This window comes from Pagrus pagrus, assembly GCF_965226575.1.
Source record: "Pagrus pagrus genome assembly, chromosome: 13".
Lineage (NCBI taxonomy): Eukaryota > Metazoa > Chordata > Actinopteri > Spariformes > Sparidae > Pagrus > Pagrus pagrus.
Window position 1 is genome coordinate 925698 of NC_140197.1, and position 18575 is coordinate 944272.

Consider the following 18575-nt stretch of genomic DNA (forward strand, 5'->3'; position numbering starts at 1 on the left):
TGTAGCCTATCATAAAGTGGATACAATCACCGCAACTCTGTCCGGAGCTTCGCTACTTTTATTTCCGTATCCTTGGTAACAGTAACCCAGGTACAAGGATCCCCCCCTCCCCGCTTGACTTGAAATTATGCCCCCCTTGTCCAGATGCGTTCCGCGGTCCATGGCAATTTTCATACACACACCCAGCCTCGCTTTCAATAAAACACACACACGCCTCCTTTGATGTGAACTCGCACAGAGCATGAGGCTGAGTTGATAACCAGCTTCGTAGTACCGTGTTAACTCGGACCGGGGCTTGAGGTTTTGAGCTGGACTCCTTCGCAGTACAGGCCGGCTGGCTGACGGTGTCACCGGTCTCATTATCACTGGCTGTTTGTGTTGTCTGTCAAAACATGGATGAATGAAACCTATCAACTTTGTATCGGCCGCGTCTTGTTGCCTATTTCTATCGAGGAAAAGTTATTTCAGGATATCCTATGTTTTATCGCCCAGCCCGAAAATGACACAGCCCGTTCATTCATGAGAAATCATCCAGCAACACTCTCAATCAAACAAGGTGGGGAATGAGAAATCTGCGGACAGTAGTTCGCTCATTTTAAAAACACAGACGGGTGTGTTTGGAGCTGACGAGACTGAGGACCGAAAAAAGAGAGTGAGACGTATACTGTAGCTGCAGTTGTTACATTTGTCTCATTGAAAAACTATAGCCTACTGTATTTATATTGCATTCCCCATTTGTGTTCACTGCTCCGTGCTGCTGTCTTATGGAGGCGTCCTGCTGCTCACAGATGCCACCTGGCGGTTGTTTGGGCACATTGCAGCTTCTGGTGAAAACACAATTACTCCTCCACAAAAAATCCGTGTGACTCTCCCGTGACTCGCGCGTGAATCTCGCATGAAATCATCCAAATGAAACTAGTACCCACTGTAGGACTTCAACTTTTGGCTGTAGAAGCCCTTGAGCGGCAAGCACTCCAGCAACTCCCCCATAAGCTGCAGTGTTAACTTTGAGCCTAAATCTCTGGAGTGGAGCAGACGGTACCGGTTTTGTCTCTCGCTCTTGTGCACTCATTTTTCACTCTACAGAAATAAAAAAGGCATCACATGGTTCAGCAATGTCTCCTGTTACTCGCTGTATACATATTTTTGCCATAACCATTACGCTTTTTTCTAAACCTGCAGGTGTTTGGGAGGTGTTTTCCCATTCATTCTTATGGGGACATTTTCAGCTTTGGTTCTGCTACTGCTCCAGCATATGTGCAGCTACAGAAACTGTTTGGCTGTCAAACTGTTCAGCTTTTTAAGCTCTTTCAGCCTATTACTTTCAGCTTTACAACCTTTTCAACTTTTTGACATATTCAGCTTCATGTTCAGCTAGAGTAACTGTTCAACTATCAAAATATTCAGCTTCATGTTCAGCTAGAGAAACTATTCAACCTTCAAAATATTAAGCTTTGAGCTCTTTCAGTCTAATACTTTTCAACCTTTTCAGCTTTTTCAAATATTCAGCTTTATGTTCAGCTAGAGAAACCGTTCGGCTTTCCAAATCTTCAGCTTTTTAAGTTCTTTCAACCTTGTACTTTTTAGCTTTTCAGCCAGTTTTTTCTGCTAAATTGATTCTCCTGGGAACATTTTCAACTTTTGTTCTGCTACTGCTTCAGCATACGTTCAGCAATAGGCCTAGTTCTTCTACTATTACTACTTCAACTACTACTTCAACTGCTACTTGTACTACTACTACTACTAATTGTACTACTACTACTTCAACTACTACTTGTACTACTACCACCACAACTAATACTGCTACTTTTAATACTACTACTACTTGTCTTACAACTACTTCTACTACTACTACCACTACTACTACTTCTACTACCACCACCACTAGAAGTTGTGTGTGTGTGTGTGTGTGTGTGTGTGTGTGTGTGTGCGTGTGCGTGTTTGTGTGTATGCTGCACTGGCAGTGTTTATGTCCCTTGTGCAAGAACCCTTGTACTTTTTTGTTATGTGGGCATAAATAAAAATTTCAAATGTGCGTGTGTGTAAGGCATGGACATGGACCACATAATGAAGTGATGAATGTCACTAGTAACGGCAATATCCCAGACTCCTTTACAAATCGAGTGATTTTAAGAGTTGTTGCATCATGAGGAGAAGCTTAATCAACTTTTTGGAACACTTATGACACATTTTAACTCATTGGTGCCTTCTTTCTTTCAAATTCGGCATTAAGTACAATACATTACGATTTGTCTTTCATTGTGAAAAGTGTCAGTTTCTTCGCGGCATCGCTGTATAAGCCTGTTACTTCGTCGCCAGACTCCTTTAAAAAAACAACAATTTTTAAACTTGTTGCGTTAGGAGAAACTGTATAAACTTTGTGAAACGCAGTGTACAACGTATTCTTAACTATTTGGGCACAGTTGTTCATTCGGCAAATGTTATACATGAAGAAATGTTTTCTTTGTGTAAGAAACGTATCAGTTTGTTCCAATGACGTCAACCTAACCGGGAGGCGACCCCCTTTCCGAAGGACCACCATTCCGAAAATTTCGGAAGGTCCGTCATTCCGAACTTACAAGGGTCCGCAGCCGGTGTGTGTGGGCTAATATACAAGACAAAAAAAATAACAGGATAGGCCCCGTTGGGGATTTGATCCTTGGCCAACCACACCGGAGGTCACTGCTCTAACCACTGTGCTACCAGGTTCAGAATGGCGGCCTTTTTTCAAAAACAATCAAGGGTCGGCATTCCGAAGGTGAAGGAAGATGTCTAATTTGCTGAATATTCTTGCTTGCCCTCCGTCTCGATAGTATAGTGGAGCGAGTAGATGCCCTTCAGTCTGGGGTCGGGGGTTCAATTTCCGGTTGAGAAATGAGTCTTTTTCTGTCATAAAATGCTGTATATAGTCCTGATTAAATCTATCTTCCTTTTGCATCATTGTATTTTTGTGTGTGAAAAGTATGATTATCCATGAAGGCCTACGTTCTCCTGTTTACATTACACATTCAATATAAAAACGATTGTAGACGGTCCGTTATGTTTTTAATTCAGTTATCATGTTCTTTTTTACAGCTCACCATAATATAATAATATACAATCAGTCATCTGGGGGTTAGGGTTAGGGTCTGCGGCCGGTGTGTGTGTGTGGGCTAATATACAAGACAAAAAGAGTATAAAGATACTCCCCGACAGGGATCCGATCCCCGGTCACCTGCTCTGTCCACTGTACTCCCGCAGCAACTGGTAGAAGAATCATATCCAGCATACTTAATTACTAACCTTTCGAATTCAAGTGTGTGCGTTGGTGTGGAACTCCAACCCAAACAAACAGAAGGGAGAAGCTGTGTGACCTTAATACCAACCAAACAGCCCTTATGCACAACTCCACTACTTCCTGAACTTGAGCCAGCTCCTTTATTTCCTGTCTTACATTATTGGATGAATTGATTAATCCTGGTGTGTGACCATTGTGACTACTGAAGTCAGACACACCTGGATTAATCAATTCGTCCAATAATGTAAGACAGGAAATAAAGGAGCCGGCTCAAGTTCAAGAAGTAGTGGAGTTGTGCATAAGGGCTATTATATATTCAAGTATACACAGATCTGAGATGGAGAAGTATTTAGTCGTCATTTGTAGTTAAACTAATATATTGTTTCCTTTCTAAGACATAGAGGACGTTGACCGACTTAAAAACATTTATTCACAAAATTGAACAAAACTGAACATATGAACAAAATCAAAAAAGGAACGACATTAATACATAACAAAACATTAAATATTACAAAATCAAACAGAACGTTTCAAAACTGATTAGCACTCTCCACCTCTCTATTCCTCTTTTTGGAGTGCATGGATTTTAACAATGAGTGTTCCCTCCATTGTCAGGTTCACTGGTATGGACCCCTTTTCCAGGAGGGGGGCAATCGGACTCCAGAGCTCCCTCCGGATCTCGAGGATGGAGTCGTCAGAGAGAAGCACTTGGAGGAACCCTTCCTGATTGTTCTCAATCACCCCCAGGAGTAAGGCCTACTTTTCCACCTTCTCTGGTTTCTGTTGAGAGATGAAATAAACATATGGCATGAAATCAGAATTTTTTCATGAAATGCAAAATAAAATTTTTTTTCAATGAATCATATAACATAAATATTATTATTAACAAAACAGACTTAACTGGTGTCCTATTCTTCAGATTCGGTTATATGGTCCATGGGTCAGTAGTGTAATCTTCACTAGTGATTCTGTCATGGTGCTGTTTGTTGAATCTTTTCATTGCTGCCACAAACCAAAACTGTCAACGGAGCACACTGTCAGTGTGAAGATGTAAATGAGTGTCATGAACTTTGACATGTTCAGTGGCTGGAAGAACTGCTGCTCCCTATTGTCAGGTCACGTTTGGCGTGAGGACAGCGTCACTGACACAGAGGCTCTGAGAGGCAGGGGAATGGAGCTCGCCCTGAGAAAAGACAACAGAAAGTCTTTAATCTGAAGACCATGACACAAAACATACACAAGAGTTGCACCATACAAAGTAATCGACTACCTTGCACACTGCTGCAGGGCAGAAATCCATTTTCCCTCTTCACACAGAGAGGTTTTGAATTGCTGAATGTCTTATGCATGTTAACTCTCTGGGCAGTCTGGAGGTCTCAGCTGTGGAGTGGCTGGACCACAGTGGAGGAAGACCTGAAGAAAGAACTTCATTCAAAATACACTCCCAACTGTAACTTTAAAGTCAAAAGCTACAAAAACTGTTTGATACACAGACAATTCTATCAAAGCACATACAAGAATATCTGTTCAAAAATAAACCCTTAATGGCCTACCTTATGCTGAGTTATGAAGAAACCATTGCACTGAGAGGGGAAGCACATGTCTCTATGTGATCCAGCAGTGATGGCTCCATTGTCGACTGACAGTTAAGCTGGTGCAGCTGCCTCGTCTGTGGCACCATGGTGTTGCTGGTCATGAGTTGGTCCTCACAGTATTGAAGAAAATAGGACCAAGGTGGACAGGTGTCGTCACAGAGGAGCACTGTGTCTCCCATCACAAAGAGGGACAGTAAACTTGCATAATTTAGAGTATCTGGCAAGGCCACCCACCCTGCTAGAGAGAGTAGTGGCAAATTTGGTGGGAATGTGGGGTTTCAGCTGGTAGGTGTAAGTACATTGGAAAGTATGTTACATTGAAAACACATACTTTCTGATGTATTTTTGCTACAGTAAATGTTGGCAGATGTATACAGCTGCTTAAAAATAGTTTTGGCCTGTGCATTTATCAACCCTGACCCAGACCCACCCTGACAAATGCACAGGCCAAAATGTGCTGGGAATATGGTCCATTACCGCAGTTATCTGTAAAACAATTTAGCCTTTTTGCCTTTAGCCTGTAAAAGAAATTAATCTTTTTGCCTTTAGCCTGTAAAACAATTTAACCTTTAGCCATTTTGTATTAGTCAAGTTTTTTAAATGTTCATCTACCTTTATCCATCCTTTGGAGCATTTTTTACTAGCCAAGGTTTTAATTTTGAACCAGATTGGAGAGTTAGCTGTGTGTAATTCTCTCAGCAACATAATGTCCTTGTAGATCAATTTCTCTTAGACACAATACAACCAACATTCATATCAAGTGTTGAGCGGTGTATCCTCTTGGTCCACCCTCCCTCCCACACAGTCTCAGAGAGACTGAGGCAGCCGGCAAGGTTGTGAAGCCAGGCTGCAAAGAGGATACCCCGACTCTGAGTAATTGTTGACTATTTGCTTTGTAAGTCTGTATAACTACATGATCTGTCAAATTCTGTACATTGCATTTTCAGTAAACGATGATCATTGTGATATAAACTTTAGATTTTACCATTGTCAGCTTAAGTTTTGTGTTTTAAATCAAAATGCGCAAGACATATTATACTTTTTCACACAAAATGGTATTAAACAATTTTCTTAAAGGTAGGGTGGATGATGTTTTCCTGGAGCATTTTTTTAACCCTTTTTATCATATTGCTTAAAATCTCCTTCACACACAGATTGAAACCAATGAATTAAATGATATGACACATACACCAAAAAAAATAGTCGCCTGTGGGATGGGCAGGACTGAAAAAACTCCATCTAATCGTCTTGAGCGTGACGCTCATGACGATTAGATGGTGGATGGTGATATGTCTATCAACCTCAACTGCCCCCCCCCCCCTCCCTCCTTTGCGCGTACTCCTCTTCAGGCACGAACGAATCGCGCGTCCTCAGAGGCTACTGGCTAGTTGGCTACATGTCACATAGTGTCACGGGCTGCTCATTGAAAATACGGTGGACACGTTAGTGTCAGTATGGCAGAAAAGGTGCCAACAACTAGTCGGAAGCGAAAATCTATGTTTGACAAGGCTACAGCCAAGAAAAAGGCTGACGAAGAGCGCAACAAAACGAGAGTGTGCATCGGTGCGGCATATGATCGGTGGCGTCAACTGAAGCAACAGCGAGGGCTGCAAAGCGACGTCATGGTGGCCCTATTTCTACTTGATAGGTAAGATAACATTATGTCTTTATGATTTTTGAGAGTAGTCATTGGTTTCTGGCATTATGTTGTAATTTTAACTAGGGATGTCCCGGATCCGATCACGTAATTTTCAATGGATTGTAGTGTTGTAAACACTGCCAGGGATTACAGTTCTCCACCGCTACGTCGGATTTCCATCAATTGAAATGTCAGTTTCCAAATTTCAGTAAATAGTTAAAATGGTTTAGGAAGCAATCAGGCCACTGCATGACAGAGTCAAGTTGAAACGACACTTCTCTATCACCGCTGCACCGGATTACCTGCACCCTGTGATACAGAGAAGAAGATTAGCTAGCTAGTGTTAGCCTCTGTTTGCTGCTCCTCAAATGGCTCTGACTCTGGGGCATAAAATGTGATCGGGACATCCCTAATTTTAACAAATATCCATTCAGTTTGAGGATAAAACGAATTGGACGAATTGCAATGTTAGTAATGCTTGCAATTTTTTTTTTACCGGGCTAAGTTTGCTAAACACAAAGTACATTAGCCTACTGCTGCCAATCATGGACTATAATGTCTGCTGTATTACATTCTTGAGGATTATTTTCATGTCATGTATTCTGTTATGCTGCTAAAACGCTATTACTACCCTTCAGAGGCACGAATTATGACATATTTATATATTTTTGTTAGTTATGAGAAGAAGGACATACTGAGTTCTACACCAGTGAAACATGGTTTCCTGAGACCCCCTCCTCCTCCCCCTGTATCCACAATTCTCTCTGAATCCTCCTCCGACCGGTGAGTAGTGAAACTGTTATGTTGTCTTTGGTCTCATGCTTACTAAAATCAATGCTTGAAAGCCTAATATCTATAACCTAGCCTATGTAAATTCCTATTTCATATCACAAGTGAATGTAGATTTGGTTTCTGGGCAGCAACAGCTGTACAAGGAACACTTTCAGGCTGGGGAACATATTGACAAGTAATTCTGTGATGACTGTCTGTTGTACAGAGATGATGACTTCTCAGTTGGAGGGAATGAGGAGCTGGACAGCAGAATTCAGGAGGCTGCTGTTGAGGTTTCTGATACAAGGTATTTGGTTTTAGAAAGGTTTATCAAAACATTTTCCAGCCATAATTCAGTGTTTGTAATTTTCTGTAACTGGTCCCTACTGTGATTTAGTGACATGAGGTCATGACTTTTGTTTCCTTTTCTTTGTCTCAATTTAGTATGTCTGCATTGGATCTAAATGTTGATGACATCAATGAGGATGAGTACAATAACATTCAAAATTCTTTGTAAGTCACTACACTTTGACATGTATTTCCCATGCCTTACAGGGAAATTGTTGTGTAAAATGTGTTGCTTTGCAAATAATATGCTTCTCTAGAATTGACTGGGATGATGAGACCTGGTATCCTGACATGGAGACTGAGTCTGTGTCATGCTCGGAAGAGGATACAACAAAGGAAGTAGACACAGACTATGACGACAGTGATGACAGCGATTATGTGCCTCGTGTTTGTGTGCGGTAAGCGGTATTCTGTATCTCAACTTGCACTACATCTGTTTGTTGTTGTTGTTTTTTCACATTTTAATTTCTGGATATCTTGGTGCTACCACAGGACAGGTGCTGCTCTGACAACAAACATATGTTTGGAGTCACTGCCAGTTGTCAACATAGAGGAGACAGTGCATGATCATGTCAACCCCTCCCATGATGCAGCGAGCAAAGAGCCACCACCAGAGGCTATTAAAATCCTTGTGGAAGATGATGTTGTAGGCCATTCTGCATCAATTGTCTACCATGATTGCCTGAGACAGCTTGCTGAATACGTTGTGCTGCCAATGACCATGTGTACAGCAAAAGACCCAGTGACTAAGCAACAGTGCACAACCACCTTTTGAAGTTAGTATCAAATCCAGAGGCACAGCAGCTGTTGTTGAATGGGTGAGCTTGCATATACTTGGATTCTTTTCTATCTCTGTCATATGATAAAGTCACTGCTTTCATGAAATTCCTAACCTGATTTTTTGTGTGTGTTTTTTAGATGTGTCCTCAAGGTCACTCTGTATGGAGATGGAGCACCCAGCCCATTTTTAAGTATGGGATGTTGGTTGGAGATTTTATGTTGGCAAGCAATATACTGCTTTCTGGCAACAATTATGCCAAAATATCGCTCCTTTTTAAATTCATGAACATGGGGATGGTTGAGAGGTCCAACTTCTTCCGGATCCAGGACTCTTTCTGTATTGACAGTATAAGTGAGTTCTGGAATGAGAAGAGAGCCAAAGTGATAACCCAGCTTCAGCCAAAAGGGCCTGTTGTGGTGCTTGGTGAGTTTCACACTGTCGAAGAAACACTTCCAAAGTCTTGCTCAATGTTTGCTGTGGTGGTGAGATTTTATTAGTATTCCAGAATACGGTGAGCCTAGTGACGCAGAGCGGGCGGTGTGAGCGGGGGGGGGGGTGTTAAGACTTCCTGGTTAGGACTTGGGTGTGGCACAGACGTAGACGTGTGACGTTAGCAGGGGGTGCCGTCCTAGAGATTGTGTATTTGCCTCCTCAACACACACACACACACATACACATACACATACACATACACACACACACATACACATACACACAAGCATGAACACATACAGAGTAAGTAATTCTCTTCTTTCTATTCAAAGGTGATGCTCGGATGGATAGTCCAGGGTTCTGTGCACAATACTGCACGTACACGGCCATGGACAACACATCAAAGCAAATAATATCCATGATCAGCATTGACAAGCGGGAGACGCAGAGAAACTCTGTTATTATGGAGAAGGAGGGCTTTGTGCGTACCTTGGAGACACTTCGTCAGGAGCTGAACGTGACCGAAGTTTGCACAGATGCTCACACTCAAATTGCAGCCCTATTCAGTAAGTGGGTTTAATGTAATTTCTGTAGGATTTCACTGCTCCAATACATTGCAGCTACACCACAGGTATAGCCATATTACCATGACTGGACATTGTTTTGATTAGCATGATTTTTTTTTCCTTTTATGCCCTTTAGCTAAAGGACCGTACAAAGACAGTGGCATACACCATTCTTTGGACATCTGGCATGGATCGAAGAACTTGAGCAAAAGACTTGTGGCAGTATGTTCTGGATCTCCTTTCCGATTGTACATTACCTACATCTACCTTTTGTTGTGAACCTTGTTTATATCATGTCGAAACAAAAGATTGTTGTTCAATTTCCAGGCAGGGCAGCAAAAGGGATGCTCTAACCTATTGATGTGGTGCAAAGACGTCTGCAACCATTTCTGGCATTGTTGTAAGACGGCAACCAGTTATGAAGAGTTCATGGTAAGTATTACAGAAATGTTATCTTTTGTAATGGCTGTCTTCTTTGTCCAGACAACACAGCTAAATAGCGGTCAAACCCCTCTCATTATATCAGTGATTGATGTTATCCTACATGCAATCTATGGAGCAGTGTAAATTTGGATGTACTTTGACTGTTTTTTGGAATGGTGTAGTAATATGGCCAGTAACATAGGTTACACAATCATGCTATGTACCAACTGTCATTCCATATTTCTTAAACCATCTCTGTTTTGGCCAACAGCTTGGACCCTGTGTCAGACTTTTTGTTGTGCACACTGTATTTGTGAGATTCCTTATTTAGAGTACATTTCTAACTGTCTACTTACTTTATATCAAAGCCTGATTTATCCACACCTCATATACTGCATTGTTTGGGCCAGTACATAGGCCTCCAAACTCCATAGTATTTATCTAGTTCAGAAAAGGTTTGTTAGAACTGCCACATTCTCAAAACGACTAGATCCTTCCACTCCTTTTCCAAAAACTCAAGATAATGACATCAATATATACCATATATGCATTTTTATCTGTAAGTACATCTACATTCCAAATTCTTCAGTGAATTCTTCAGTGAATTTGTCCAAGTCAAGTCACAATTACATAAGTACAAGACAATTGACAAGACTTCACCCTCCTCAGTATCATACAAACCGTGGACTATTTTCCTTAAAATCCAGGGGTACAATACTTTGGAATGATCAATTTAATAGTTCCATACAGTTCTCTCTCTTGACACATGCAGGAGGAGTTTAGGGGCTGCTCTGATAGCCAAGGTCACTAAATAGTTCTCACATTTATACATGTAACGCATGTGCACTAGTACACATTCACACACACACCTTATATTAAAAAATATATTTTTTTATTCTATTATCATTATAATTTGCTCTATTGCTGTCTCTCTATTTCATAGTTGTTTTGAATCTTGTGATTTTTAGTATAATGTAGGTAGAGACATTGTATAAGCCCTTTGGGTTTCTTGCTGCTACCTTGGACTTCTCTTTTGTTGTTATTTCTTTGCTCTTTGTCTTATTGTGCTAAATAAAAAACTTCAAACTATTTCTCCTCAGGACATGTGGATGGGACTCCTGCACCATGTCACAGGAGAGCATGCATGGGCCCTTGGTGCCTGTCACCATGGCCCTTTGGAGGAGAGCAGAGAGAAAGACTGGATACAGCAGGGCTCTTTGGCACATCAGAGATTGAGAGAGATTATTCTTGATGGACGCTGGCTGAAGAACGTCCGCAAGTATCTGCATTTCAGGTACACCGGCAAGTTTACATGACTTCCACTATACCAATGACCCTTTGGTATTCTAAATAGGGAGGTGTGGGTTCAGGTGAACGTAAATAATGAATAATAATTGTTTACATTTCACCCTCAGGTCAACCGCAGATTTGGAATCATTCCATAACCACATACTTATGTATGCAAGTAAGCGCTTCAGCTTCTCCCCAGCAGTTTATAAAGCCCGGACCATGTTGGCTGGCCTCGACTACAATCATCACCTCCACAGACCAGCCAAGAGAAAAGAAGATGGCTCACTTCAGTATGTAGTATTATAAGCTTCCCTATGTAGTTGTGTAAATGTACTTGAAAGAGTCTTGACAGTCACACTGATAAAGTGAATGCATTTACATTGATTGAAAAAAAATGAATAACTGTTGCTTACTACAAAACTTTATTTTGGCAAAACTATAATCTGAACCATTTACTAATTTCTTCTGCTAGATATGGGAAGGTGTACAACAAGAGATCAAAGTCATGGAGGCTGTACACTCTGAAGGTTGCAAAGGACTACAGTTACATCCCAGACCTCCAGAGCGCCATCCTGCGTCAGAGACTTGCTGCTCCAAGAGGAATGGCACAGAGCCGACCCTCAAGACCAGAGGATCCTCGAACACTGGGAGTTTTATCAGGTGTCCCTCCCCCGACAACCCAGGAGCTGTTGCAGAAGCAAGTCAGCAGGCTTGGTATGTTTGATAGAACTTACAATTTGCTAATGTTATTATTGTAAGATACAGTATGTGTTTTTAATTGTGGTATTCTTTGTACAGCACAGACCCCACCGCCGACAGACTAGGCTCTCCAGCATGTGCCTGACCTCCCAGCCAGCACCGACCAAATGGATCAGCTGTGACCAAATATTTTCCCTAAAAATGTATATAGTTGTGCTCAAGTTCTTGTAATTGTCATGTATCATTACTATTTTTCTATGCTGTATTATATATATATATATATATATATATCCCCAAAATATACCATTAAACATCTCAGTGTTGATACATTTTGTTTGTGGTTATTTATCCTGATTGAAAAGGGATGGTATGACAAATTGTTTATGCAGAAGACCACAACCAGAGGTATTTCAAATGAACAGATTTATTATTATTTATTTAAAGCCAAACCAAACAGGGTTCATAACACTATAAAATATGAAACAAATAAATACTGATAAAGGAATTAAATATGTACATTGAGATCAGGTTTTATTACACTCTACTTGGGACAAAGCCCTTGTATTGTCCGAGTGGATCTGGATAACGATCGCGAATTTTCCAGACACAGCAACTGGGTATAATGACACGCCGACCCTGTCCAAGTGCCCCATACTGCCACACAACAAACTGTCTGTATGCTGCATAGCGGAATTGTTTGTTGCTTTCTCCTGTGTCTGCAACATCTGCCTCAGCCCGGAGGTCATTCCATATCCTCCTGGCAAGGCGAAGAACCCCCTCCTGTAAGATGTATAAATCCATGTGTGACAGCATGGAGATGCAGGAGTCTTGAAGTTGTCCACAGCATTTCCTCTCTGTGTCTGTGGGCATCTCCCGGCAATTTGTGCAGACACACCAGGTGGGTTGACCTGCAGCTGGGGGGTCTGATGGAGGGGCTCCGGATGCCATTTGTAGCACGTCGAACATCAGACTGGGGTCACGGGTCAGACAGAGCTCCAGCAGATGATGAGACTGTTGCAAATTCAGTGACTGAATCCTGGCCTGTAAAGAAATGCATAACAAACACTAAAGAACAGCCCTATTGTCCTTGGCCGCGTTTCCCAGATTCGTTAAGAAGCTCTTAAGTGCTAAGATCTTCTTAGGAGCGCTCTTAAGAACGCTGTGAAAGAAGGATGCGTTTCCCAGAGTCGCTCTTAGCTTAAGAAGATCTTTCACTAAGAAGGAAATGTAAGATCGAGCTGACCCACTCTTAACAGCCTTCTTAGTGACCGAATGCTCAGTGATCAAGCGCGTCAGGGAAATTTATATCATCCACTTTGCGAAATAATAAAACAATGCTCAGTGTTGAAATGCGCTCATAGCTGCGGACCACTGGCGCAAGAAAAAAAAATAAGAAAATGGTAGATGAAAAAAAACCTTTTTATTGAATTACACGTTTAAGTTTTCCGCAACATCTGCATATATGAGTTTATAGTACTACACATAAAAAAAACAACAACCCTGTGGCATTTCACAGATATCAAGGGAACAGATGTATTAAACTCAGCTGAACCTCATCCAGAGAGGCTTCACCTGCTACTCTGCGTTGCCAAAGTCCGCGCGTGTGAGAAACCATGGCTGCAATACAGCACATTCTCCCTGCGAACCAACAGCGTCGCCGTGCACGAAGCCAGACGGTTTACATAAATGCATACGTGCGTCAGCACTTCTCCCCACTGGACGTGCTGTCGGACCGGGCTGTCCAGGCAAAGTACCGGCTGCCCCGTGCGGAGATCCAACGGCCGTTGGATCTCTTTGCCTGGACAGCCCGGTCTGACAGCGCACACACACACACACACACACACACACACACACACACACACTTATGCGCTGATAAAGAGGTGGGTGATCGATTTGCCTGGCATCGATTGATTCAGCACAGCAGCACCGCGGTGGACAGCTCCCACTAAGAGCTTCTTCAGAAGCTTCTTTGGCTTGATCTTAAGGTTCTCCTAAGAAGGCAGTTAAGAACGCATCTGGGAAACACCCGTATCTTAGCGCTCCTTCTTAGCCGAACCCTTCTTAAGAGCCTTCTTAAGTCCTTAAGAACGATCAAATCTGGGAAACGCGGCCCTTGTAGTATTGTGTGTATACAGTGCATGCTAGGTCAGCTTACAAGTCACTGACCACTCTATTCAGATAAGAAAAAATGTACTTTGTCAGAGGCAAGATAAATTTAAAAAGTAATAATACATTTTATTTGTAATGCACTTTTGATTAAAAACTCAAAGTGCTACATAGGCTATGCATGAAAACAATATAATTGAATAACAAAATAAAATAAGTCATGATAGGCTGTTTTAAAGAGGTAAGAGAGAAGTAATGTGATAAATAAATACCTGCTCATCCGCAATCCTTCGGGCTTGTAGATCTTCAACTCTTCTCAAGTCTTCTTCTCCCAGACCCCCTGTCTGATCTCTGTGTGCCCTTCCTCTTCCTCCTCATCCTTGTCCTCGGCCCCTCGATGCTCCTCTCACCTGTCGCCGGGGTTGTTCTCTGGATGTGGATGGCTCCGGAGTGTAATCTGAATCAGAGCCAACGAGGCTCTCATCATGGAAGCTCTAAATAAACAAACGATTTATACATCTAAAAGTCAAACAAAGCACACTTGTTGATCAGTTACATATTGCAAACTTGATTAATTGAGATAGGCTAACATTAGGTATGATGATGAGCCCGGACCCGAGGCAGTCCGACACGGCAGCGCAGCGCGCGCGCATCCCCCCCCTCCCCTTATTTTCAAATCCAAAACTTGACAGGTATGACCCATGTCCTCTAATTTGGAAATCAAATGGTCACCCCACTACAAGGCGGACATCAATCTTACAGCAATTAGCTGTAACACCTATCAAAATACAAACTGAAAAGTCCAACTTCTAATCTAATATACTGATAAATATAACTTGAAACAATCATCATATTCGTTGTTTAAGTTCATTATGATGTTGTGAGGAATTTTCTTACCTGTGAATGTGCCATGAGAAAAGCTTAGCGCAGGTTTGCAAATTGACGCGTGAACCCTCGGGAACAAGCGATGCGCGTTCCTGTACTCTGGAGGCGTGGCTTCGGGGGGGAAGGCTGAGGAAAGGGGTTTGGACTTTTGAATTGTTTTTTTTTCTAAATGCTGTGTGCTCGAACCGTTTTTCCAACATCATTCACCCTACCTTTAATCCCTTAATCCACGAAAACAAACAAATCCTTAGTCCTAGTATTTTTCAATGTCACTCACCGGATTTCTTTATGAACTGCTGCAGGAGATTACACAGTACACAGGGTTGTGATAACTGTAGTACGTTTTCAAGACACCTGAATTGAGACAGCATTGTGGTTGAGAGATGAAAATGAGGTCCAGCAGTGTGTTCTTCTCTGTAGTTGCAGCAGTGATTAGTTGGGCATATCCCCTAGACCGAAACAGCTCCAGTATTGGCATACTTCCGTTGGATAAGAGATTCTCATTGAAATCGCCACAGACAATGATGGGGTGGCAATCCATGATCTCCAGTGAATCCAAAAGGCCTACCAGGTTTGACAGGAATGATGCAATGCTGTAGTCTGGAGGTCTGTACACAGCTGCAATCAGTGCACTCACAGGGGCTTCAACCTTCAGAGCCACAAACTCAAGATCAGTCACATTATGTAGATACTGTTTTTCACGCACTTGAAAGTGGTTTTTAACATAAACAGCAACTCCGCCACCACCTCTGTTTGCCATTTGTGGGAGATTTGTGTACGACATGTGTCTGTTGCGCTTGAACATATTGTAGCCGTCTAAATGGAGGCTGTGTGCAACAAAGGAGCCTTGTAGGTGGGTTTCCGCGAGACACAGAACATCTGCAAGACACAGTTCATGATGGCTCTTGATGTCATTCACATGTGATGGCAGTCCTTCTGTGTTGTGGTGAACAATGGTCAGAGTGTCATGTCTGCTCAATGTTTGTTTGAAATGGAGAAGAGGCATCATGTTGTCCAAGTTGACATGTGTCATGGTCTCTAAGGCTGCAGTGATGTCTTGGTTTGCATAGATTTTTTTCTCGTCTATATCCAGCATGTGCAGTCCACTGAGAGAGGTCACTCTACTGATAGCCACATAAGCCATGCCAGGTTCAAATATGTGTTTCAGTGAGACTACAGCTGATGTCTTTGTCATACCTTGAACCTTATGTATTGTGCAAGCAAAGGCAAGTTTAATGGGAAACTGTCTGCGTACCACTCCTTTCTGTTTCATATCCTCCTCCGCTCTGTCAATGTACACAAGATTATCGGGTCCTCCTGGTGCTCTATTGCGGTAACGCATTCCAGCTGTTTCATCATCCATCTTGAGCCCAAGCATGGTGACGTGTGTAAAACCACTTTGTTCAGAGGTAATTATCCTTTCTAGTGTGCAAAAGGATCCATTCACTAATCCCTGAGAGACATCGATGTTTCTGGTGAGCATGGCACGTGCGCCTTCAGCAACATTTAGTGAATCTGGTAAATCATTTTTGCCTCCTTTTAATGGTTCGACTTGTCGTGCCATTTTGCCACTGTGTGGGTCCTTTTTATAGTCATCTGCATCAATGGTAGTGATATTAGAATGGAGCAGAGCTAACGTTGCAGAGTTGTGGGAATTGACTTGTTTGTTTGTTGCAAAAATGTGCAGGGCATCAGTCGGACAAAGTGCCGGTTCAGTGATGGTCTGTGACAGCATAGCTCTGTCTGCTTCAGACAACTCATCTGACTTGTCTTTCACACGGATCCTGTTCAGCATCTCTGCAAAGACCACATCATCTTTCTGCTGCATGATCTCAGTCAGTGTGACCATCTTAAAATGTCCCCACAGGTCTATTTGTAAAGGCTCTTGGACGCAGAGAGGTTTACTGTGTCTCACTGGTGGTAGCTGATAGAAGTCTCCAACAGCGATTACTGACATCCCTCCAAATGGTTTTTGACAGCCTTTAATCTGTTTCAGTCTGGCATCCACATATGCAAAAAGTGGCTTTGACACCATGGACACTTCATCAATGATGATGATTTCAGCATTTAACAGATCTGATCTGACCTCATCCAGTTTATTACCAAGTCCTTGAAATGGGGGTTTTAGGCTTCTCGGCAGCTTGAGCAGAGAGTGCAGTGTTGAACCTGATATATTAAAGGCTGCGGTTCCAGTGAAAGCAGTCAACAGGACAGTGGGGTTTGATATGTCAGCCTCCTCAGCACGTCTCGGCAGTTTGCACAGTATCTTAGATGCTTCTGAGTAGATGCATTTGATGAGATGTGACTTTCCTGTTCCAGCACCACCGTTTATGTAAAAGAAGAATTGCTCAGGATCAAGGCCACAGACACGGTTTATGCACCAGTCTCTGACTGCATGGAACACACATGTCTGTTTCTGGTTCAGATTCTGATACATTTGACGTAAGACTGTGGGGTCAACTGCAGGGGGTTCTCTGATGGCTCTGGCTTCTGTTACAGCATTAGCCTGCTTTGCATATTCTGGGACATCCTCCTGTACATTTTCATGATCTGGCGCTCTTGCTTCCAGTTCTTCAATGCACTCCAACCTCACTAGTTCAGATTCAGGTGCCAGATTACACCATTCATCAATCACACCTCTGTTCTCTTCAAACTCCTCAATTGCACTCTCAATTTCTTCACTGTTTTTTTCATATTTTTCTCTGTTTCGTTTGACAATGCGTTTGACGGACTCTGGACGGTTAGCACCTGGTAGTTCAACACGGCCACGGTTGTAGAATGACTCATATGTGGGTAAATAAGAAGGTTTCAGTTCATCGTCTGATCGGTAAGGAACGTACAGTTTCAGTAATGTGCCATAAAACTGCTCGGGATATTTCTCCTGCGATGTGCGGTGAAATCTGATGACAGCGGGCTTATCGTTTTCTCTCTTTTGAACATATCCCATCTCATTCAGCAGAGGAGGCAAGTTGAGGCAAAGTCTGCCATACACATCTCCTCAAACTTTCAGGCCTGGCTTTGTACTTGTCTGTCAAAGATGTCATCCACACATTTACACATTCTGATGTTGTGTTTTGCAGGTCTGACATGGGGCGACTCATTTTCACTGGGTTGTCATCTGTCGGTATGAATACGACACCACGTGAACACTTTTTCATTTTGATACCACATGCACGGGCAACACACTCCTGGGCACTGACCTCTCTCTTTTTGGAATAGGACTGCATGATTTCCCTCATTTCATCACACTCATTGACATTTTCTCTGTTGGAGTTTTCAATTAGCGTTTTGAGATACTCACTGACAGAGTTTTCACTTGCAATATATGCAAATATATACATAAATAAATACTGCAAATATATGTGCAGATGTAGTTGATCAAACTGTAATAATTCAGTATGAACTGAACATCAATATTTGCATCCCAGGCAGAAAGTAGAGCTGCGTTATATGGATTTACCCAGCAGTCTTTTGGGTCACGCCTCAGTATTACCGCATTTGATCGTTTCATCACGTGCAGACAGTTCTCATACTCGCTGAGTGTTAAATCACACCGATCCAGGAGCTGGTTTAAACTCAGCGAGGCAGTTTCAGGTTCATTCAGCAGCAAGTTCAGCGGTCTGAGCTTTTCTTTTGCTTCTGCCAGTTTTTCTGGATCATCTTTCTCTCCAGGTCTTGTTATCATTGTATCTCTGGAAGGTGGTTGGGGAAAACCAAAACGACATCCAGAGCTAGCACTTTTGAAACATGTCCGTGTGTGGTT

General features: G+C 42.3%; 2 protein-coding genes and 1 long non-coding RNA gene across 3 annotated transcripts; all 3 read left to right on the forward strand.

Moving 5' to 3' along the window:
* The first annotated feature begins 7514 nt into the window (after positions 1-7514).
* LOC311267937 lies at positions 7515-7977 on the forward strand. The gene is made up of 3 exons (XR_014623892.1): positions 7515-7589; positions 7727-7795; positions 7888-7977. It is a non-coding gene; the product is annotated as an uncharacterized lncRNA (long non-coding RNA).
* A 169-nt stretch (positions 7978-8146) lies between these two features.
* LOC311267758 (uncharacterized protein) lies at positions 8147-11148 on the forward strand (the record flags this gene model as incomplete). Its single annotated transcript, XM_084370988.1, has 6 exons — positions 8147-8448; positions 8549-8834; positions 9176-9409; positions 9546-9631; positions 9737-9841; positions 10933-11148. Exons 2-6 carry the CDS (start codon positions 8549-8551, stop codon positions 11146-11148), a joined length of 927 nt encoding a protein of 308 aa, XP_084227114.1. The 5' UTR covers positions 8147-8448.
* A 116-nt stretch (positions 11149-11264) lies between these two features.
* LOC311267987 (uncharacterized protein) lies at positions 11265-12067 on the forward strand. Its single transcript, XM_084371287.1, has 3 exons — positions 11265-11412; positions 11595-11836; positions 11921-12067. Exons 1-3 carry the CDS (start codon positions 11288-11290, stop codon positions 11944-11946), a joined length of 393 nt encoding a protein of 130 aa, XP_084227413.1. The 5' UTR covers positions 11265-11287; the 3' UTR covers positions 11947-12067.
* The last annotated feature ends 6508 nt before the right edge of the window (positions 12068-18575 follow it).

Excerpts from the sequence above, each read along its gene's own strand:
- LOC311267987 (XM_084371287.1), top strand. The coding sequence starts at position 11,288 with ATGTATGCAAGTAAGCGCTTCAGCTTCTCCCCAGCAGTTTATAAAGCC. Across the intron at positions 11,413-11,594 it reads AAAGAAGATGGCTCACTTCA|ATATGGGAAGGTGTACAACA; the intron begins GTATGTAGTATT and ends TTCTTCTGCTAG. Across the intron at positions 11,837-11,920 it reads GAAGCAAGTCAGCAGGCTTG|CACAGACCCCACCGCCGACA; the intron begins GTATGTTTGATA and ends TTCTTTGTACAG.